This window comes from Rhynchophorus ferrugineus, unplaced genomic scaffold (assembly GCF_030347505.1).
Source record: "Rhynchophorus ferrugineus isolate W39M unplaced genomic scaffold, kcgeb_rfMv2 rfM1, whole genome shotgun sequence".
Lineage (NCBI taxonomy): Eukaryota > Metazoa > Arthropoda > Insecta > Coleoptera > Curculionidae > Rhynchophorus > Rhynchophorus ferrugineus.
Window position 1 is genome coordinate 17533982 of NW_027472580.1, and position 22517 is coordinate 17556498.

At 31.0% G+C, this 22517-nt stretch overlaps 1 protein-coding gene across 2 annotated transcripts in view; it reads right to left on the reverse strand.

Moving 5' to 3' along the window:
• Nucleotides 1–145: 145 nt before the first annotated feature.
• Nucleotides 146–22517, reverse strand: part of swi2 (Protein singed wings 2) — a 91102-nt gene continuing 68730 nt past the window's right edge. For both annotated transcript variants that reach the window (XM_076403016.1, XM_076403007.1), the window contains 7 exons: nucleotides 13924–14077; nucleotides 11646–11785; nucleotides 5078–5292; nucleotides 1969–2086; nucleotides 1786–1905; nucleotides 1128–1211; nucleotides 146–514 (listed from right to left, as the gene is read on the reverse strand). In XM_076403016.1, the coding sequence (XP_076259131.1) occupies nucleotides 329–514; nucleotides 1128–1211; nucleotides 1786–1905; nucleotides 1969–2086; nucleotides 5078–5292; nucleotides 11646–11785; nucleotides 13924–14077 (1017 nt within the window). In that variant the 3' untranslated portion in view covers nucleotides 146–328. The remainder of the gene's footprint in view (nucleotides 515–1127; nucleotides 1212–1785; nucleotides 1906–1968; nucleotides 2087–5077; nucleotides 5293–11645; nucleotides 11786–13923; nucleotides 14078–22517) is intronic.

A 22517-nucleotide genomic window follows, 5' to 3' on the forward strand; every position in this document is an offset into this window, starting at 1 on the left:
GTTGGCCTTTTGGTCGTCAGATGGCAGCGGCTATAATACCTATTTATTTACTGATTTACTGAAATTATAAATGTAATATTTCTTGTTTGTTTTACTAATTTGTAATAAATATTAATTTTAAATAGGTTGAAATAAAATATCAGAATACTTTACAATATTTTATTAAACATTTATTGCTATTAGAGTGCTTCATAACTTGATATCACACATAATTAATATATATATATATATATATATATATATATATATATATATATATATATATATATATATATATATATATATATATATATATATATATACAATTTATTTACAATTAGTTCATTTGCTAGGGCATCTTCATTACTATCCATGGTAACCTACCAGTCTTTTTAAAATTATAATAATCATAAGCTAACTTAACTAAAATAAAGATTATTAGGAAGCCTAAAACGGCATTTAGTAGATCGAGAGCTTCTTGGATGGTGTATTCAGAGGGTGAATGACATACTGAAGACCTGGACAACTCTATAATCTAAAACAAAAGTCATTAAAAAGTTTAACAAATATATCTAGCATTATTAAATATAGTGTATGTGTTTGTAAAAAGAATATTAAAACCAAGAAATAATAAACTCAATGAATAAGTTATTTTAAAAAATCTGATATAAAAGTTATATATCATTATTATTAATAATTATGTTATAATATTATATACTCAAATGGAACATCTGTCAACAATATAATCTAAAAACATGTTAGTATAATTATGGCGATGTTGCCACTTTTCAAAAATATCTTGCTATTTTTATGGCATTAAAATTAATTATTTATATTAAATACATTGCCAATTGCAGTTTGTAAAATGTAAAATTTGACATTTCCTTCTCATTTTATCTTAGTTAAAAAGGGATAATAAGGTTGATGCGTCGGAACGTGTAATCGACCCATAAAATATTTGGGTTAGTACTAGTGGGCCATGTTGCCAAATTCTTTAAAGCATTACTGATAATAATTAGAGGTTATAGAACATCAAAGACTGTAAACTAAAATCGATGCGGCAACAACACATTACGACCTGCTAACGTCATAAAAATTGATGACGTGCATTGACGTTTTATTGGAAAAATATATACATATTAACTTACTGGTATGAGAGCATTTTCATCACCTTCGGCGCATCGAATATCACGAATGTCTTGTATTTGGGGAGTGTATTTTTCCAGCATTTCCTAAAATAGAAATATAGTACCATTAATTTTAACTAATGTGAGTATTAGAATGTATATCATTAACATATGTTTTATGGAACATATCAAAACTACGCACTGAAAAAATATTTTTATTGATTAGAATTATAAGTTTAATCAAAGCATTATTTCTTTCCATTTTCTAATAATTCTGCTAATGTTCTAATGACTTTTAAAATATTTAAATATTGTTAGCAAGCTCTAACGCGTTTTTCTTTATTTGAAATTGTTAGACGAGCTATATTGAATTCTTTGATCATGGTTATTATGGCAGTGATAAGGTTGCTCTATTTCACCATCTTCCTTGTTATGTTTTGTTAAAAATATTTCAAAATTTTCTAAATTAACAGCTATAAGAATTACTTACAATATAGCTGTAGCCTCATTCAAGTTCCTACTCAAGATATCATTCATTGTTTTTGATTCAATAAATTATTTCTCAAAAATTATTTTGCCAAAAAGATAGAAAATATAATTCATAATAAACAACCATTATGACTAAAAGTTCTCTGTCTTAATATTTCTTTATTGTTTTAGTAAACAAATAAAACAGTACCTTAAATCTTGGGGTATAAACGCAGTTACATCTCCAAGGGTTCCCACCAAGAGCCATTCGAACTGCATCTGGCATATTCACATTTCTTTTAAGCGCATTATCTAATACATATGTCGGCAGCTAAAACACTCTATTGTTAGAATTTAGGAATTACTCAAGAACACAAATATAGAATTAATGTACCTCTGTAATTTTATTGTTACTCAAAGAAAACACTCTAAAATGCGTCAACCAGTATGAACCTTCCAGTATATTGATGTTGGTGAGCTTATTATTGTCTAGATATACATCAAGCACGGTCCTAGAAAAAAAAACAAGATTAAATGAATTTTTTTTAGAATAACCATAACAGGTCAATTGAAAAGTCCCCGGCCTACCATAACACATTTTTTTAGCAAAATTAGTTTTTTATTCAACATAATTCCCTTCAAGGGTGATACACTGATTATAGCGACCCTCCTACTTTTCGATACCATTTTTGTAGTACGATTTGTCCTTTGCTTCAAAATAGGCCTCAGTTCACCTCAGTTCACGATCACCTCTTAACTCGACGAAAATTTCTTCCTAGCGAGCATTCTTTTGGGATCTGAGAACAGGAAATAATGGAACCAGATCTGGAGAATACGGTGGATGAGGAAGCAATTAGAAAGCCAATTCATGGATTTTTGTAATTGTTTTCACTGACTTGTAACACAGTGCATTGTCTTGCAGGTGTCTTGTTGGTAAAGCAGCACTTTCTTTTTCTTCAAATGCGGCCGTTTTTCAGCGATTTCGTCCTTCAGACGGTACAATAACGCTATGTAATAGTCGCTGTTGATGGTCCTTCCTTTTTCAAGGTAGTCAATGAAAATTATTCCATGCACATCCCAAAATACAGACGTCATAATCTTGCCAGCCGACTGTTACGTTTTCCCACGCTTTGGAGCCGGTTCCTCATATGCTGTCCACTCGGATGACTATCGATTGGACTTCGGAGTGAAATGATGGAGCCATGTTTCATCCGTTGTCACATATAGACGCAAAAATTCGGGTTTATTACGGTTGATCATTTTCAAATACTGCTCCGAATCATCCACTCGTCGTTGTTTTTGGTCAAAAGTGAGCTCGCGCGGCACCCGCTTTACACAGAGCTTTCTCATACCCAAATATTCGTGAATTATATGATGTACACGTTCAGTTGATATCTTTAGATTGTCTGTTATTTCATGCAGTTTCAATTTACGGTCATTCAAAATCATTTTGTGGATTTTTAAAATGTTTTCATCGGTAACAAACTCTTCTGGGCGTCTACTGCGTTCACCGTCTTCGGCGCTCATTTTACCACGTCTAAACTTAGCATACCAATCCTTGATGGTTGATTTTCCTGATGCAGTGTCCGGAAACTCGGCATCAAGCCAAGATTTTCCTTCAACTGTATTTTTTCCATTTAAGAAGCAATATTTTATCAACATGCGAAATTCCTTTTTATCCATTTTTTTTCACAATAACAAAAGTTGCTCCACTCAAAATGCTATAATTCACAAACTGATAATCTATTAATCTGTATAATTCTAGTATCGCCATCTATGCGTCAGGCTGAGAACTTTTGAATTGACCCGTTAAATATGCTCCAATGAACATATAAAACATTACTTGGATTTGGCCAACAGGTCTAATGATACCTCCAGGACTACCGTATAAATATGTGCCTAGAACTATGTCTTATTGGAAGAGAAGAGAAGAGTTCAATATAAATTTAATAATGCACAGATATAAAACCACTATACTGGGCGTAGTTGCTTACCAAATGTCTATTGTATAATAATTTTAAATTCTATAATTATATTTTATGAGAAAAAAATTCATGCTCTCGCATTGAATTTTGCAATTCATTTTGATATAAAACTTTTGAGCTAAGATACGATTGTTGCAAATTAGTGATTGAAAAAGGCAATATTTATAAAATTGTAACAAATTATAAGGCTTTTGCACAAATAGTATTGCGTGCTTCCATGTACTCCTCTTTAAAACATATTTACTGAAAAAAATTCGTCAAATAATTTGTAATAAAAATATTTTCCATCGTTTTCTTCAACTGCTTTCTATCTTTCTGGCAAATCCGTACCGAAAGAATGATATTAGAGCCTTCAGAAAAAATGTATCAGCCAAACCATACCACATCGATCTGAACAAGTGTTATGCTGGTAAATATGGTGTGCGCGGTAAAAATTGCCATTCAAGCTGTAATAGGGTATTCTTTACAGTTTTTCAATATGTGGGCATGCAAAAGGATGATTTATTGATGTGTTGGTTACTCGCCATTGCTGGCATTTTTGCAACAGCATACGTAAAATTTGATTTATTCAATTGGCATCAATAAACATCACTGGTAACAGTAACCAGCTAATGTCCCACCAAATGCACAACAGGACTTGATAGTTATGGATATTCAGCTTCAGTGTCTATGTGAAGGGCTCTCCTGGACTAACCCGTTAGTGTTTTCACGTTGGATTGTTAAGTAGTCTACTCTTCTCAATACACCACGAAAGCAACTAAATCATCATGTCGAAACGGTTCGACATAGAATTTCCAGTCAATTCATGTAGTAGCTATTTTCCTTCTTTTTGAATATCTCCTAATCCTGTCAATGCCCTTTAGAGTCTCAGAAATAGAAGCCTTGCAATATTGCAATTTCTGGAAACAGTTAGTTCATCAACTTCTATGCCGACTGAAAGTTATTTGAAATTTTGAGCTGCCTTTTCGTACAATAAATATTGCAACACCGTTAAACGCGTTGAAAGGACTGATATATGACGGATCAGCATCACTATAGGCCCTATATACTAAATCTCTATATACTAAATAACTCAAGAATCACTAATATAATAATATTAATGTATGTAGACAAATGCCTAAGTCATAGAATTTAACATTATTTAATAATTGTATACTTAATTATATACTGTATCCAATAAAACAGCCAATGCATATCATCAAAATGTATAACTTTAAAGTTTATAACTTCTAATTATTAACAGTAAAGTTTTGAAAAATGTTAGAAACATTTAACAACATGGTCGACCAGTACCAACACAAATGGAATATTACATTACAAGTATGGTAAAATGAGAAGACAAAATCCACTTCGAGTTTAAAATAAATTTTACAGTTTTACAAATTGCATTTAGCACTATATTCGTCGTGACCTATGAGGTGCATTTGACGTTTCTTTGGAAGGAATACATATAATTCGCATTTTCACACCAATTACGTAAACAACATTCAAATCTCTCCTTAACTACCTAATTTATACCTGTAAGGATCTGTCTCCAATATAGTTAAATCATCTATCTCATTTCCTTCCAGATGGATAATTTTTGTTTTCACTGGAAATTTTGTTGGTAACGTTCGAAAACCTCTGTAGGAACAATTAACCTCGATAATAGGCTCCAGAACTCCCGTGTTCATATCCGTGACGCATTTGATTAAACGACATGAACAGTTTTTCGTGCAGGTTTCTGCCGTAATCTGCAACATTATATTAGTATTGATAAAACAACTTAAAATAAATAAATAAATTTTGAGAGATTTTTTCGAAATTATTTAAAACTTCATTTTTTCGATACTTTTTTCATTTTCTGGCAACATTCACATTCATCAACACAACGCATTAATGAGAGTTCAATCAAACTATCTGGCGCCGATCAAAACAAAAGTGAAAATCAAAAGGAACAATAGGTCAATATAACATAATTTGTACAAATTCACCGTCACGCGTTTCGCCTTTGCGAAAAATAGTAAAACTATTGAAATACAAACTATTTATTTATATTTATAAATATATTTCATCAAACTCAAAGTAGGAACCAACCAGTAATTCATTGGATCTAAATAAGGAAAATAAAGTGGAATTGCGGAATGATATGAATTGAATATTTGATGAAAACGTTTTAAAAAGCTTCCGTGGAAGAAGACAACTTATGCAGATGAAAAACCAAAAATTATCAACCAATTAGTGTAATCTGAAAAATAGTTTGACGATGATTCAAAACACTCAAATCACATTCCTTGTGAAGAAATTAATTCGTAATTAATAATTTAACAGAAAAACTGAACCGACTTCAAAAAATAAATAAGGAATTCACTAAAAAGTAAAAAATAATCAAAGTTAGATTTTTATACGTTTTAAAATAAACTATGTACATAATAATCGTAATAACTAAATAAAAATAAACAAAAACTTATTTAACTTATCTACTACGCGTATTTTATATTCTATATACTAGCGACCCGCCCCAGCTTCGCACGGGTGCAATGCTGATACTAAATTAAATACACTACAGAAAAAATATGAACGTTGTATATAAAAACATAGCGGCCCGCTCCGACTTTGCACGGGCATAAAATATATATGCCTATGTCACTCAATGAAAATATGATTAAAATCGATCCAGTATTTTTGGTTCATTCATTACTGCCCTTGGCCTGCACGCATTAAATTTGGAGTAAAACAATTCCTCTTCCCCTATACTTACTATGAAGATTTCCTGCTATCTTTGAAATATCTAAATTCATACAATTTTTATTACATTACACATTTTTAAACGCAAATTTTAAATTTGTAATATCTCCGAAAATATTTGTTTAATTTACATGCTGTAAGGAACCATATTGATCTATATTAATTGCACACTGTATTTAAGGTACTTAATTCGATAAGGATTAATGCCGTATTGCTTAAAATAGCTTCGTAAATAAGCCATTTTCTCACGTAAAAATTAAACAATAAAAATGGTTAATGTGGGTTATCCCTAAAAGATAAACATATACCATCGCGGACTTTTTTGTAGACCTTTTTATGGTGTACAATACTGTAGTACATTAATTTGATCTAACTCGTAGGGTTAGGCAGCGTTTTTGCTAATTGCTAAATAAGCCTAAAAAAATAGGTTAATTTACGACATCACGTTAGAAACCTCTAAAATTAGCAATGTTGCCTTAGTATATTATGCATGTATTATACATATAAACCTTCCTCTTGAATCACTATATCTATTGAAAAAACCGCATCAAAATCCGTTGTGTAGTTTTTAAAGATCTAAGCGCACATGGGATAGGGACAGAAAAGGCGACTTTGTTTTATACTATGTAGTGATATGAGGTAATTTAGCTTAATACCTACCTAAACCTATCTATCTATGTTTTGTTCGTAATTTAATTTTGTGTATATGTCATAAAATTATATTATTATTTTTGTATTGTTTGCGTTCGGCACAAGCTTCAAAGTTGAAAAGTTGGTAGTAGTTAAAATAATACTTTAAGCAGATAAATAGGTTTAGGTAGGTATTAAGCTAAATTGTGTGTATAGAGTAGAATATAAAATACGTGTAGTAGATAGGTTAAATAAGTTTTTGTTTATTTTTATTTAGTTATTACAAATATTATTATGTATATATTACATTTCAAATCTTTTTTTTGTGCTAAAGATATGTTTGATTATTTTTTACTTAGTTTTACTTTGATTTAGTTTCTCAATTATTTTAAAAAATTTTTTTGGTGTTAGATTTTTACTGAATAAATTACGAAATTATTCTATTAAGTATAACAATGGATAGCCCAAGTGAAAGTGCAGCCTGTATGAGGAAAAATAGGAATAAAGAAACAATGATTGAACATGAGGAACGTTACCTACCTCGTCTAGGTAATTTAACAATTGTTCTAACCAAACTAAAACAATAATAATAAATCGTTATACCCGTCGGGAATCGAACCTGCGACCTCCGCGTGTGAGCCGAGTGCACTAACCACTACACCATAGAAGCAGTTGCTTGCAATATTTCTATGGCTTCTCATGTGGTATTTAGTTATTGTTTAAAAAGCAAATTGGACTGCTTTTACACTGAACTACTTTCGATCTTCCGTTACATCACTTCAGCAATAACATTATACACAAATATCTGCATATTTTAGTTAAAAAAATATGTGAAAACTTCGTACGTGCCTTTGAAATTTGTGGGTTTCCCTCCATTTCTTTCCCTCCCCTTTCCTCTCATCAGATCCTGGATTGATTCGAATGGGACCACCTCGGAAGTCCACTCTTTCGAATAAAAAGAGAATTTTGAAAATCGGCCCATAATTGACGGAGAACGGAGAAAAAAATACAGTCGAACATAGACCCTCGTCTTTTTTGAAGTGGGTTAATGAAAAATCAATTACCATGAAGAACAATTCTGGTGACAATTGCCTTCAATTAAATCTATATTCTATTTCCTCATTATAGAATTTTTTTATGACTACGGCATAATTTGTCAATTGTATTCACACCTCTCTAGCGTTGGAGTATATTCATCACACATTTTCAATATTATGAAAATATTGCATTAGACGAATCGTCAATGATTTATTCCAGTATTTTTTGTTTTTTGGTGTATTATTAATACGCAACTTTGCGTCTTTGTAGTTCATATATTGTTTAAAAATTTAATAATACATGAATAAATCTGTATCCACAGCTGATAAATGTAAATCCTTCTAAACGTATGGAGTCTTATTAACCTAACTGTTAAGTTAAAATATTATCATTCCATTACTACTCGTATAATATTTACTTTTTACAATATTGTATCAATCGTTTGAATTATAGTAAACCCCTGAAAATTAATTAATAATCAATATAAATATAGAAAGCTATGTGACCTCCACCAAATATGGTAAAAATCTGCGATAAACAAACATGTTTATCAATAGTTATTGATATAAAACTGATGAACGGATGACTGTCTTACGAGGTCTGCCTATAAAATTGAAATTTCATTATTATCCCCTTCAGTATGCACAGTCTTGCTTTCCATTGTGTAAAAAGTAGTAGATGCCTCTCCTTTATAGTACATATTATTTTTTCTTACCCAACTTTAAATGACACAAATCAAACGTTATAAATCAGAACAATACAAATCATCTTAGAAGGCTGATAATACTTTACACTGTCGTATAAACAGTATAGAATCAGCCTCTTTAGTTTATAGTCAAACCCCGTACATCTAAGAGTATCATCATATCTGTTTCAATTAATTGTGTTAATATTAGTATACGATTTATTAGAATTGAACGTTTTTGAAATTGAAAACAAATGTTTATTATATTATTTCTGTTTTATAATCTGAACTCATTCAGATATTTAAGGTTGGGAAAAAGTAATATAGGTTTTTCCCAATAAATCACTTTAAGGTCGCATGTGGCTAGTAGGACATGTAATACCAAAATATAACATGTTTAAAAGATCGTCAGTCTATAGATACGAGGTAAATCTGTAAACTTGATCTATTAATAAGCTTAATATAAGATTTTGAGCAGGCTGGGTCATTTAGTTTGTGTTTGGTAACAGAAAATCTCTCGATTTTTACCAAAAAATGGGAAAAATATTTTTGTGTGCTAATTAAGGATTACGTTCTGCGCAAAAAATACCGAAACCAAAGAAAGGCTTAATCAATAATATGACGAATCTACAAAATCATTGTCAATAATTAAGAACTGAGTTCCATTATCGTCGTACCGTAAAAAAGGTCACCACATTAGAAATCGTCGGTGAAATCGACATCGAATAGTATTGGATAATACCCATTACCTGGTACATGGATGGATAGTCAAAGTAGTCTCCTGTGTGTTCAAAGAAGTGCTTCGTGATGTTCAGGTGAAATCTGAACGTGTTTCGAAATATGGATACATCACAAAACACCAGAGATCCAGGAACAATCAAAACTATATATATATATATATATATATATATATATATATATATATATATATATATATATATATATATATATATATATATATATATCTATCAAGGCAATATGTATAATTATCATGGCAGGAATACTTAAATCATAGCCCAGATATACTACCCCATCCAGCATATTCTCCAGATGTAGCCCACAGGGATTATTTCTTTTTTTCAAACCTGAATAATTATCTGGATATTAAGAATTTTGAGTGAAATGGAGAGGTCGTCACCAAAACATATGCCTATTTTGATGGCCTTGAGAACACCAATTATTTTGAGAGAATAAAAATGCTGCACTAAATATATTGAGTAAAAATCATTATTATATTGAGAACTAAAGCGCTTTCTATTTTTTTTTATATTTCATTAAAAAAGTCACTGATTTATGGTCTTATATAAGGTCAGCATCATTCGTCTATATCAATTTCGTTCTTGTTACTTTCGTAAATCAAAAAGTACAGCAGATACTGCAGAAAATTGTGTTGTATTTACAATAATAAGTTGTTAAGCGAACGCCTGTACCAGTACTGGTTTGCTCGTTGTTGTTCTGAGAATTTCGGTGCTGAAGATGATCCTCCCCCTAGCTGATGACATCGCAAAGAAACTAAACATCCACTATAAAAGAGTTATGGATAAATTACATAAGACTAGGACCCAAAAGATTATTCAACATGAATTAATATGGAAGCATTTATGATTATAGGCGAATTGGATCATGTAATATCGAAAAAAATCGTGACCGAAGCCCAAAGAAGTTTCGCAAATGGTTTCAAAAGAAGCATTGACTAAAACCCGTAAATGTTTGAAGGAATTGAGAAAGAAATTGCTCAACCCAGCCAAAACACTAAATGGACTATTTAATGCTAATAACTAAAGCGATTGAAGCAATATTAAAAAAAGATTTTCAAAAGGTTTGTTTTTCAAAAGTTCTGATTTTACCAGAACATTGAATCGATCGAACCAGAATCCAAAGGAAAACACATTTTTTGGCAAAATTAGTTTTTTTTATTCAACATAATTCACTGATATGAGAACAGGAAATAGTCGCTAGAGGCCAGATTTGGAGAATACGGCGGATGAGGAAGCAATTCGAAGCCCAATTAATGGATTTTTGACACTGTGCATTATCTTTGCGAAGCAGCACTTTTTTTCTATCAAATGAGGCCATTTTTTTGTCGGTTTCGTCCTTCCAAACTAATAACGCTATGCAATAGTCGCTGTTGATGGTCCTTCCTTTTTCAAGGTAGTCAATGAAAATTATTCCATGCGCATCCCAAATACAGACACTATAACTTTGCCAGCCCACTGTTCCCATCAAAAACTCGGGTTTATTAAGCTTGATCATCTTCAAACACTGCCCCGAATCACAAACTCGTCATTATTTTTGCTCAAAAGTGAGCTTGCTTTGCACAGAGCTTTCTCATACCCAAATATTAGTGAATTATATGATGTACACTTTCAGTTGACATATTTAGAGTGTCTGCTATTTCATTCAATTTCAATTTAGGGTCATTCAAAATCATTTTGTGGATTTTTTTAATGTTTTCGTCGGTAACAACCTCTTTTGGACGTCCACTGCGTCCACCGTCTTCGGTGCTCATTTAACCACGTCTAAACTTGGCATACCAATCCTTGATGGTTGATTTTTCTGGAGCAATGTCCGGAAACTTGGCACCAAGCCATGTTTTTACTTGAACTCTATTTTTTCCTTCAAAAAGCAATATTTTATCAACACGCGAAATTCCTTTTTATCCATTTTTTCACAATAACAAAAGTTGTTTCACCCAAAATGCTATAATTCACAAATTAATGATTCAACAGCTGTACAATTTATATACGCATCTTTTGAGGGTTAGGGCCAACTAAAAAAACATATGGATTTAATTCTAGTAACGCCATCTATGTGTCAGGTCGGGGACTTCTCAATTGACCTGTTATATCATTGATTAGTGTGTTAAATGTATGTAAACAAATTCGTTTTGACGGACAAGAATAAAACTAAAATTACTTTTTCCTTACTTAATATAATGTCTAAGTTATATAAGAATTATATGTCAACCGTTTTAAAATTGCAAACATTAAAATACATTTTACTAACCTTTCTAAATTGAGCAATATCTAATATTGGCTTATTATTATGGGGCATTTTAAAACATCTCAATTCCGGTAGATCTTTAAACACCGATAAATTCAAACTTAAGGTCCACTCCAAACTTCTGGAGCAATTCCACTTGTTTCCTAAAACAGTAACAATTATTATCAATAGATAAATATATAAAGGATACACTATATATATCGACATTTCTTTTTTTATAAGTGTATATAAATCCAAGAGGTCAATTTAGTTGTGTTCGTTCATCGATCATATAACTTTCCATCTATAAAAGAACGACAAATAGTCTAAATAACTAATAGTACAAAAACTATGTTGGTACGTGGCGAGGGTTTTTACTTTGAGACTTCTTACAAGTGCAGGAAGATATATAGTAAGCTCATAGTCGATGTTGGTTTTTACTCTTTTTATAAGCGCATTTGTGGTGTTTCCCGAAATCAAATTCACATTTATCTTCATTCTCCGAAAACGTAGATGAAATTGATGTGACCGCAGATTTATAGTTAATGAAATATAACGAATTAGAAAATAATTCTTGACATCGTTTTAACACAGGCTTCAGATTTCCTAAAATACCTGTATCTTTGAAATCAGAGTCTAGCAATATCGAAATTTCTAACAACATAATATATTCAAGATGGCCAAAATGCTTTTCAAACCAGTAATGAGGTGATCTTCAATTCATTATACTGATCACTTAATCTTTTAAACTTTAAAACAGTGGCAAAGCATTCGGCAGATGCCTCTCTCGTAACGGCTCTGAGTGGCCGCACAATATAAGCCACATGTTTTTAAAATTATCGTTTTTTTCTTGAGCGTCAATATATCGATAATTATCGGTTATCCTATATAGCATTGAATCATTATCTAAAATCAAAAGAGACCGTAAATATGTCAACAATTATAAATACAACAGGTTATTCAATAAATTTGGCGTTTGATAAAACACTGAAAACATTATATTGACCATTTTATTATATCTGTCACCACATCATATTATTTCAATGAAAATTCTTTTATAAGGTGGAAATATAACAGTCGAAAGATATTTCCGTTATAAGATTAGATCGTTTAGAAGAATATATATATATATATATATATATATATATATATATATATATATATATATATATATATATAGAGAGAGAGAGACCCTACACATATCATTAGATGTATGGACAATTTGGTTTTAGGTGTCTCAGATTTTGCGTGATGCAAAAGAATTTCTTTTGAGAAGGTTTGAAGATAAAAACTGACAAAGGAATAATTCAGACAAAAAAACTTAATAGTAACCATCGTTTCATCTCTCTGGGTGAGGAGAAGTAGTTATATGTTATATATTTGAAAATTTTTTAAATACGTGAATGGTCCGATAAGTACTTAAAAGATACCTACAAAAGAAAAACTAAAATGTTGGAAAAAGTGACGAATTATTTCTAACATAATCTGAAAAATACGTTTTCTCGAGGTCTACAAAATAAGCCTCCATGGCGGCGATAACCTCCTCATTCGATACAGAGTTGACCCGTTTTTTCTGCAATGGGGCGTCAAATTAGTCCAATAATTTGGTATGGTACAGCACTGTGACCGTTTAGCCCTTCGCCGGGTCGTCGATGTAGATCACATATTTCCGTTTGATAGGACAGTCTTCGCCTTCTTCGGAGCACGTTCGTCGGATGAAACCTACCCTTTCAACTGGTTCATGGTCTTGGATGTGTACCAGTGTATCCATGTTTCGTCGACGATCACGAAACAAGGAAAAACCTCCATCGGATTGAGCTTAAACAGCGCCAAAAACTGCCCTGAAATGGTCTCCCGGTCTTGTCAGGAGTGAGTAAACGCAGCAACCATTGCACCGACACCTTTCTCAGACCCAAAATATCATGCAGGATATGACCATCTTCAATCTACCTGGGCGTGGCACATCAAAACTGACATGCTATCACGTTGAAATTCGTTAAACCAATTTTCAGCGAGAAGAGTCGCCGTACACTGTTTACAAACGCACTTTTTAAATTTTACTAAAAATTATTTTTCTTTACAAACATCAAAATTAACATTCGAATTTTTCGGCCGTTGAAATATTTTCAGACTGTTTCCAACAACAATGGACCTTCACTTACGCTTTCAAACAATTGAATATGAAACTACAACTATTTATAATAAAAATAATCCTCATAAATTAATCAATATATTCTAATGATTAAATAAAAGACCATCTATAAAATTGTTAAATATGTTATATGATATAAAATAAGCTTACCGTACATATACACCTCCTTTAATCCTTCTGATGAAAAATTTGGACTTTTCGTGAGATAATTGTTAGAAATGTTAAGAACTTCCAAATCATTAAAGTGTCCAGTGATGTTCTGAATAAGATCATCTGTAATTCCAAGGCTATTTAGTTGTAGTGCCTACAAATTAATATAAATTATTTTAAAGTAAAGTATTTAAATCTATTAAGCGTCATCAAAAAATAGTATCAAAATAATAAATAATTGGTATTTAATATATTCTGTCTCCTGTTGGCAACTGCAATTTTTCTCCTACTTTATTGATTTGAAAATGCTGAGGTTTATTCACCGAAACAAGGATTGAGTCAATATCTGGTGAATATAGTTGAATTTTTTTAAGTAATTAAAATTATCGTTGTTATAAAATTATATATTGTATATTGATTATATTTAAAATTAGATATTTGTTTTTATGTTGGTTTTTAACTAATATCTTGGATTTTGATGTTTTGGCAAAACTATTTAAAAGTTAATAACATATTTAGTATATTTAATACTAAGAGTGTATTAATTATTATTAATGTTTTGGCAACAAACACGATTATTTATACTTGAAATCAACAAACATATCACCAAAGGTTTCTTGAATTGAAGCTGCTCAAAGTCCGCTAGCAATAAACTAATAGAATTAGAAAGCATCTAACAGGTCAATTGAAAAGTCCCTGGCCTACCATAGTAAAACACATTTTCTTGGCAAAATTAGTTTTTTTATTCAACATAATTCCCTTCAAGGGTGATTTATTTGTCTTTTACTTCAAAACAGGCCTCAGTTTTGGGGATTACCTGTTCATTCAACGAAAATTTCTTCCCAGCGAGCATTCTTTTGAGATCTAAGAACAGGAAATAGTCGCTGGGGGCCAGATCTGGAGAATACGGTGGATGAGGTAGCAATTCGAAACCCAATCCATGGATTTTTGCCATCATTTTCACTGACTTGTGACACGGTGCATTGTCTTGATGAAGCAGCACTTTCTTTTTCTTCAAAAGCGGCCGTTTTTCAAAGATTTCGTCCTTCAAACGGTCCATTAACGCTATTTAATAGTCACTGTTGATGGTTCCTCCTTTTTCAAGGTAACTAATGAAAATTATTCCATGCGCATCCCAAAATACAGACGCCATAATCTTACCAGTACACTCAAATGACTGTCGAAGCACTTCCGAAAGAAATTATGGAGTCATGTTTCATCCATTGTCACATATCGATGCAAAAACTGGGGTTTATTACGCTTGATCATCTTCTAACACTGCTCCCAATCATCAACTCGTTGTTGTTTTTGGTCAAAAGTGAGCTCGCGTAGCACCCACTTTGCACAGAGCTTTCTCATACCCAAATATTCGTGAATGATATGATGTACACGTTCAGTTGATATCTTTAGAGTGTTTGCTATTTCATTCAGTTTCAATTTACGGCCATTCAAAATCACTTTGTGCATTTTGTATATGTTTTCGTCGGTAAGAACCACTTTTGAGCGTCCGCGGCGTTCACTGCATTCGCTGCTGATTTTACCACGTCTAAACATAGCAAAGCAATCCGTGATGGTTGATTTTCTTGGGGCAGTGTCCGGAAACTGGGAATCAAGCCAAGTTTTTGCTTCAACTGTATTTTTTCCCTTCAAAATGCAATATTTTATCAACACGCGAAATTCCTTTTTATCAATCTTTTTTACAATAATAAAAGTTGCTTCACTCAAAATGCTATAATTCACAAAGTAATGATCCGATAGCTGTCAAATTTATACACGCAACTTTTGAGGGCCAACTAAAAACATATGGATTTAATTCTAGTCGCGCCATCTGTGTGTCAGGCCGGGGACTTTTCAATTGCCATGTTCTGTTTTAAAAATCTGCCTTATCCCGTAGATTCCTCGCACAAGTATTGCAGTTCATGTTGGAGTCATAGACAATTGGAATTTAGAGACCTCAAAACTTGAAAAACAAGGTAAAAGAAGTGCAATTCAGAAGATCGTCAAAATTGAACTGGAGGACGAAGATAAAGCCGATACTGACAAATAATTTTAACTATTACTATAAACTGTGCAGACGGCAGAACGACCACGTACATCCCTTTACAAAAAAATATATCCAAATATTTGTTTCTAAACCCTACCCAGAAAATGAGCTTGTATACGAAATAACTTGCACATATGTGTATTATATTTTGTAATTTATAAAAATTAATAAAGTATGTAATAACGTATTAATATTAATATAATGCTTCACTCAAAATGCTATGATTCACAAATTAATGATCCGATAGCTGTCTAACTAAAAAAATGGATTTAATTCTAGTTACGCCATCTATGTGTCAGGCCGGGGACTTTTCAATTGACATGTTTTGTTTGAAAAATCAGCCCTATCCCGTAGATTCCTCGCACAAGCATTGCAGTTCATGTTAGAGTCATAGACAATTGGAATTTAGAGACCTCAAAGCTTAAAAAATAAGGTAAAATCAGTGCAATTCGTCAAAATTAAACTGGAAGACGAAGATAAAGGCGATACTTATAAATAATTTAACTATTACTATAAATTGTGCAGACGGCACGACGACCACGTACATCCCTTTACAAAAAAGTATCCCCAAATATGTGTTTCTAAACCCTACCCAGAAAATGAACTTGTGTACGACATAACTTGCACATATGTGTATTATATTTTGTAATATATAAAAATTAATAAAGTATGTAATAACATAAAGTATATAATACAACGTATTAATACTAATATAATTATATAATGAGCTTTGCAGATTGCATATATCTAAATTATCGAAATAATTATTGAAAATAATATTTTTCAATTACATGGATTATCAGAACAACCAGGGCAGTATTAATCGCTTCATACAAAATACATAATCTATTTTTCCAAATTAAGCAAGGCACTTTGTTAATATAGTTTAATTACAATTATATCTATCCTATTTTAACATACCCTAAATTTGATTACATTCAAATATTATATAAGCAGTGATGCCTTTATAATGCAATATAGCTTAAATCAAGTGACGTTTTGTTACACGTTACACAAAATACCAAACAAAATTCCCCATGTAACATTTTACAACAGAAATGTTTACATATATAATTAGCAAATATGTGTAATGTTAGACATTAGACATTAAATATTTTTGAGTATAGTGCAATGGAGTGCATTAAAAATACTATTTGTATATTCATTGCAGTTAAAATATTGTTATCACACTAAATTAATCTTATTAAGCATACTTAACAAGGATATCATCTAATTAACACCAATTAAGTAGATTAAATGGATTTAGATAACGTAATGCTTACACTATCACCAATACAAACAATATTTTGCAAAGTTCACTGAACCAAAATAGAATGGAATTATTTACCTAAAGCAAGTGAAAGTACGAAACGATATGGCTTATTTTTTACACAAACTTATTGTCAATATTATAAAAATTTATGGCATATTAAAAAAGTTAAAAGCATTACTTTAAAATTTATAATTCATATTTTTAATGTTTTTGACAGATTTGACAAAATTTTATCAACATTTACGGTTTGTGGAAAGAGAAATGTAAATGTAAATTATAAGTACTTATTACTTATTGTTAATAATATAATGGCATACTCATTATGTAGGGTACTTCAAAGAAACGGAATCGAAGTTGAAGCTTTTACCAGCTAACAGGTTAATTCAATGGTCCCCGGCCTGACACATAGATGGCGCTACTAGAATTAAATCCTTATGTTTTTTAGTTAGCCCTAATCCTCAAAAGATGCGTGTATAAATTTGACAGGGGTTGGATCATTAGTTTGTGAATTATAGCATTTTGAGTGAAGCAATTTTTGTTATTATGGAAAAAATTGATAAAAAAGAATTTCGTGTGTTGATAAAATATTGCTTTTTGGAGGTAAAAAATACAGTTGAAGCAAAAACTTGGCTTGATGCCGAGTTTCCGACGAAAACATTTAAAAAATTTAAAAAATGATTTTGAATAACCGTAAATTGAAATTGAATGAAATTGCAGACACTCTAAAGATATCAAGTGAACTTGTAGACCACATCATTCACGAATATTTGGATATCAGAAAGCTCTTTTCAAAGTGGGTGCCGCGCGAGCTCACTTTTGACCAAAAACAACGACGAGTTGATGATTCGGAGCAGAGTTTGAAGATGATCAAGCGTAATAAACCGCTAAAACGTAAAAAATAATAATAGAGTTTTTGCGATATGTGACAATGGATGAAACATGGCTCCATCATTTCAGTCCGAAATCTAATCGACAATCATCCGAGTGGACTGCACACGATGAACCCGCTCCAAAGCGTGAGAAAACGCAACAGTTGACTAGCAAGATTATGACGTCTGTATTTTGGGATGCGCATCGAATAATTTTCATTGACTGCCTTGGAAAAGGAAGGACCATCAACAGCGACTATTACATGGTGTTATTGGACCGTTTGAAGGACGAAATAGCCGAAAAACAACCGCATTTGAAGAAAAAGAAAGTGCTGCTTCCTTCACCGAGACAACGTAGCGTATCACAAGTCAGTGAAAACGATGGCAAAAATTCATGAATTCGGATTCGAATTCCTTCCTCATCCACTGTATTCTCCATATCTGCCCCAGCGACTATTTCCTCTTCTCAGATTTTAAAATAATGCTCGCTGGGAAGAAATTTTCGGTGAATGAAGAGGTAATCGCCGAAACTGAGGCCTATTTTGAAGCAAAGGACAAATCGTACTACAAAAATAGTATCCAAAAGTTGGAGGTTCGCTATGATCACCCTTGAAAGGAATTATGTTGAATAAAAAAAACTAATTTTGGCAAAAAAATGTGTTTTACTATGGTAGCCGGGGACTTTTATATTTACCTGTTATGTTATTACGGCATTTGTTTAACGTGTTGTACTATTCAATTCAGCCGAATCTATGCGGCAGAGTTGTTAAAACTTGGAACGATTAGGACCTGGTGGTACACCGTGAGAAAACTGCAACGGACTAATTATTTTATTGAAAAATACTTTATTGGTCCTTATTGAGAGACATAGTAAGAAGGCTATCTTTTATATTTCGGAATTTTAGATCAAATACTTACAATATTTTAGTTATTAAAACAGATTTGTTGTTTTTTCGACATATGTTTCAACACAAAACAAAAAAGTATTTGAATGTCGATTAAAGAGTGCAGATAAATGAGAAATACTCATGAACTCTACTTCTGAGAAACGGACTGAGTGAGGTTTGCAAGTCTTTAATAGATTCACATTTAATTATTTATATTTATAGTTATAACTATGAAATATATATGATTTTGTCTTTATGTCAAAGAGTCATTTGATAAAACATAATTTTCACTATATTTTTCAATGGAACCTTGTAAGTAGAAATATTCAAAGTACAACTGACTTCTGACAAACGGACTGAGTGAGGTTTGCAAATCATTAATTGATTCACATTTGTGAAGTCATAACCAAGAATTCCACCTTCATTGTTTCTAAATTATTTTGAGGATTTTCCAGTTACCAAATAAATAGTCTTAACCTGTCCATTCATATATATTCTCAGATTTAAAATAGAATACAAAATACAATAATTATGCATTTATTCAACCATCAATCACTATTTTCAACAATAAAATTGCTTTAATTATCTGTTTTTTTTAATTTTCAGTGTTGTCAATATAAATTGTAATAGATAACTCAATCATAGATAAGCTAAACTGTGGCATTTCCAGCTGATATTGTGGACTTATCTGCGAAATGCGACATATTGTGAGTATAATGTAGATCTTATTTAAATATTAATACATCTTGAAAAATCGAACAATAATATACCAAAAGGTAAATAAACAATGGCTATCTAGCTTTCCTTATCATATCCCTGCTTTTCTAGCCTGTATATGTCATTAACATAGTATCTTGCAAACTCAGACTATTGAGACCTTCACAGCTGATATTACAACACTAAACATTAGTTTAAATCTACTTTCTTATGCCAGCAGTTAATATTAGGATAGTTATCTTCAAGGTGGTCAATCGCCAGATGTTAGTCTTAACTTCTTTAGAGCCTACATCAAGCAATATAAACTAAAAACAAAGTCAAACTAAATCCCTAAATCAACATGTATTAATGTCACTATTACACAAATATATAAATTAATTTTTCTTCTCTTTTTTGTTATTAACAAGTCATTTACTACTTTAATTATAATTATGCGTGTCCTTAAGCAATAGTCTAAAATCGGATATGAAATAATCATCCCTATCATGCCACTAAACAAGTTGAGTAAGATCGGAATCGGAAAGTAATAGGTCCAAATATATCTTAATAGGTAAATATAATTAAAAAAATCATTTGCTAAAAAATAATTTTCATTGGAACCTGGTAAGTAGAAATATTCAAAGCACAACACAGGAAAATTTAAAAACCAGTTTATCAACTTAAAATTGGAACCAAAAAAATGGCTCGATGATTGAATTATTTTACCGAAAATAAAAACCACTCTGTCACTTGTAAATTTGTTTGTCTTTATTAGCATATGAATTCGACCCGCTATTGGACAGAAGAAAAAGATTATCGCTGTAATTTGAAATTTAAATTATTATTTATGTTTTCCCATTGAAACTGAGATATTTTAATTTTTGTTATAAAATTCCCTTTTATTTTTGTAGTTTATATCACTCTGTGATTTTACATATCTATATGACGGTTATAAAACATTCCATCTCGTCATGAGAACATTAGTTTATGCACTAAAACTAATCCTTATATTAATGTTATGTTTATGGATATAATATCAGATTATTGTTTCAATATACGTGATATAAACCTAATCTAATAAGTATTTTATTAAATACTATCTTATTCACCTTAGAAATCTTCTCCAAGCTAAGGAGGTTTATTTAAGGAAATTCCTGGATATCATTGCTCCATAACTATTGAACACATTTCTGGTGATCTACGTCATCTACTCTTACTTTGTGAAACTAACTTTATTGTTTTTAAACAACCTTACACTCCTATATATATGTTTAGTCCTGCCAATTTATAATTCATATGCTGTTTCTACTTTATTATATAGTCTATCCAAAGTTTTTTTGTACATACGTCATCAAAATGTTTAATGTATTGCCTGTCACAATTTTTAAATTCGTTTTAGGATCAGACGAAATTTTCCTTCTCATTTCATTCTAGTTAAAAAGAGACGCAATGATGTCTGAACGTGTAACGAACTAGCCTGTCAAAATCATCCGGTTGTCAAACTTATGCAAAATTCTTCAAAACAATAGCAAACGCTATTTTAACGCTTTGATTTTTTTTTGATAAATTTCAAATCGCTGCTTATTATTACTCTGATTGAAAATTCAGAAGCCAGAAATAACACATTGCATTTTTAACAGTTGGGTGTTTTAACACAACAATTAAATATTAATTTTCTGCGATTCTTACTGAAAATATTTTTAGCGTGTTAGATATATAAAATATATAAAAATAGTGAGTAGTTTTTCAATACAAATATAATTTAATACAATTATTTCAAAGGAAACTGTTAGTCTGGAAAGTATCGAAGAGGTTAAATGGAACTTCTGGATATTGTTTTCAAAAGAATAAAATGCCTAAAATCATATAAAAATGCGAAAAAAGACCTATTTTAATTTATGTATTTAGATGAGACATGGATATTTCAGAAAGGGACTTGTAATCGTTTGGAATATACATGAACATTTGGTTAAAATATATCAAAAGAGAAATAATAGTAACAAAGCTGTTTTGCAGATATTGCAAATTTATTAACGAGTAAGCAGGGATTAAATTTAGTTTTATCAAGAAAGATTTATACAGGTATTAACAGAACGAAGGAGAAATATAGTAGTATCAAAATGTATTATCAAGGAAATACCGTACCGAAGGATACAATAACTAAGCGTAAAAGGTAAATGTGCGCTCTAATGAAAGTAAAATATATTACTTGGATATAAAATTGTTAATTAGTGTGATTAGGCCTCCAGGAGATACAACTACAAACGAGCGTAGAATTCTAACTCATTGGTGGAATGGAAAAGAATTGAATGTAAATATAACCAAACACAACCCTAACCTACAAACTACCATAACTGTGTACTTAATTGTAGTTTTAAGTGATTTGATAATACATGCATTAAATTTATTATAATGTTAAAATGAATTATATTGATAACAGTATTTTTGTTTAATTATTTTATTTAGATTAGAATTTTGTTGTATCTCAAAACCAAACTGAACTAAAACTCAGACAAACGTATGTGCAAAATCACTTTGGATAGACAATATGCTGTGATCGTAACCATATACAACTAGGGTAGCACCTGCCAAATAATATATATATATATATATATATATATATATATATATATATATATATATATATATATATATATATATATATATATATATATATATATATATATATATATATATATATATATATATATATATTGAAAAATTGAACAAAAAAAGATTTCTTTAAATTACTTACGAAGAATTCTTTCTATACATTGCTGTAATAATATGCTAAGGTGCCTAAAACGTACTATTTCGGATCACTG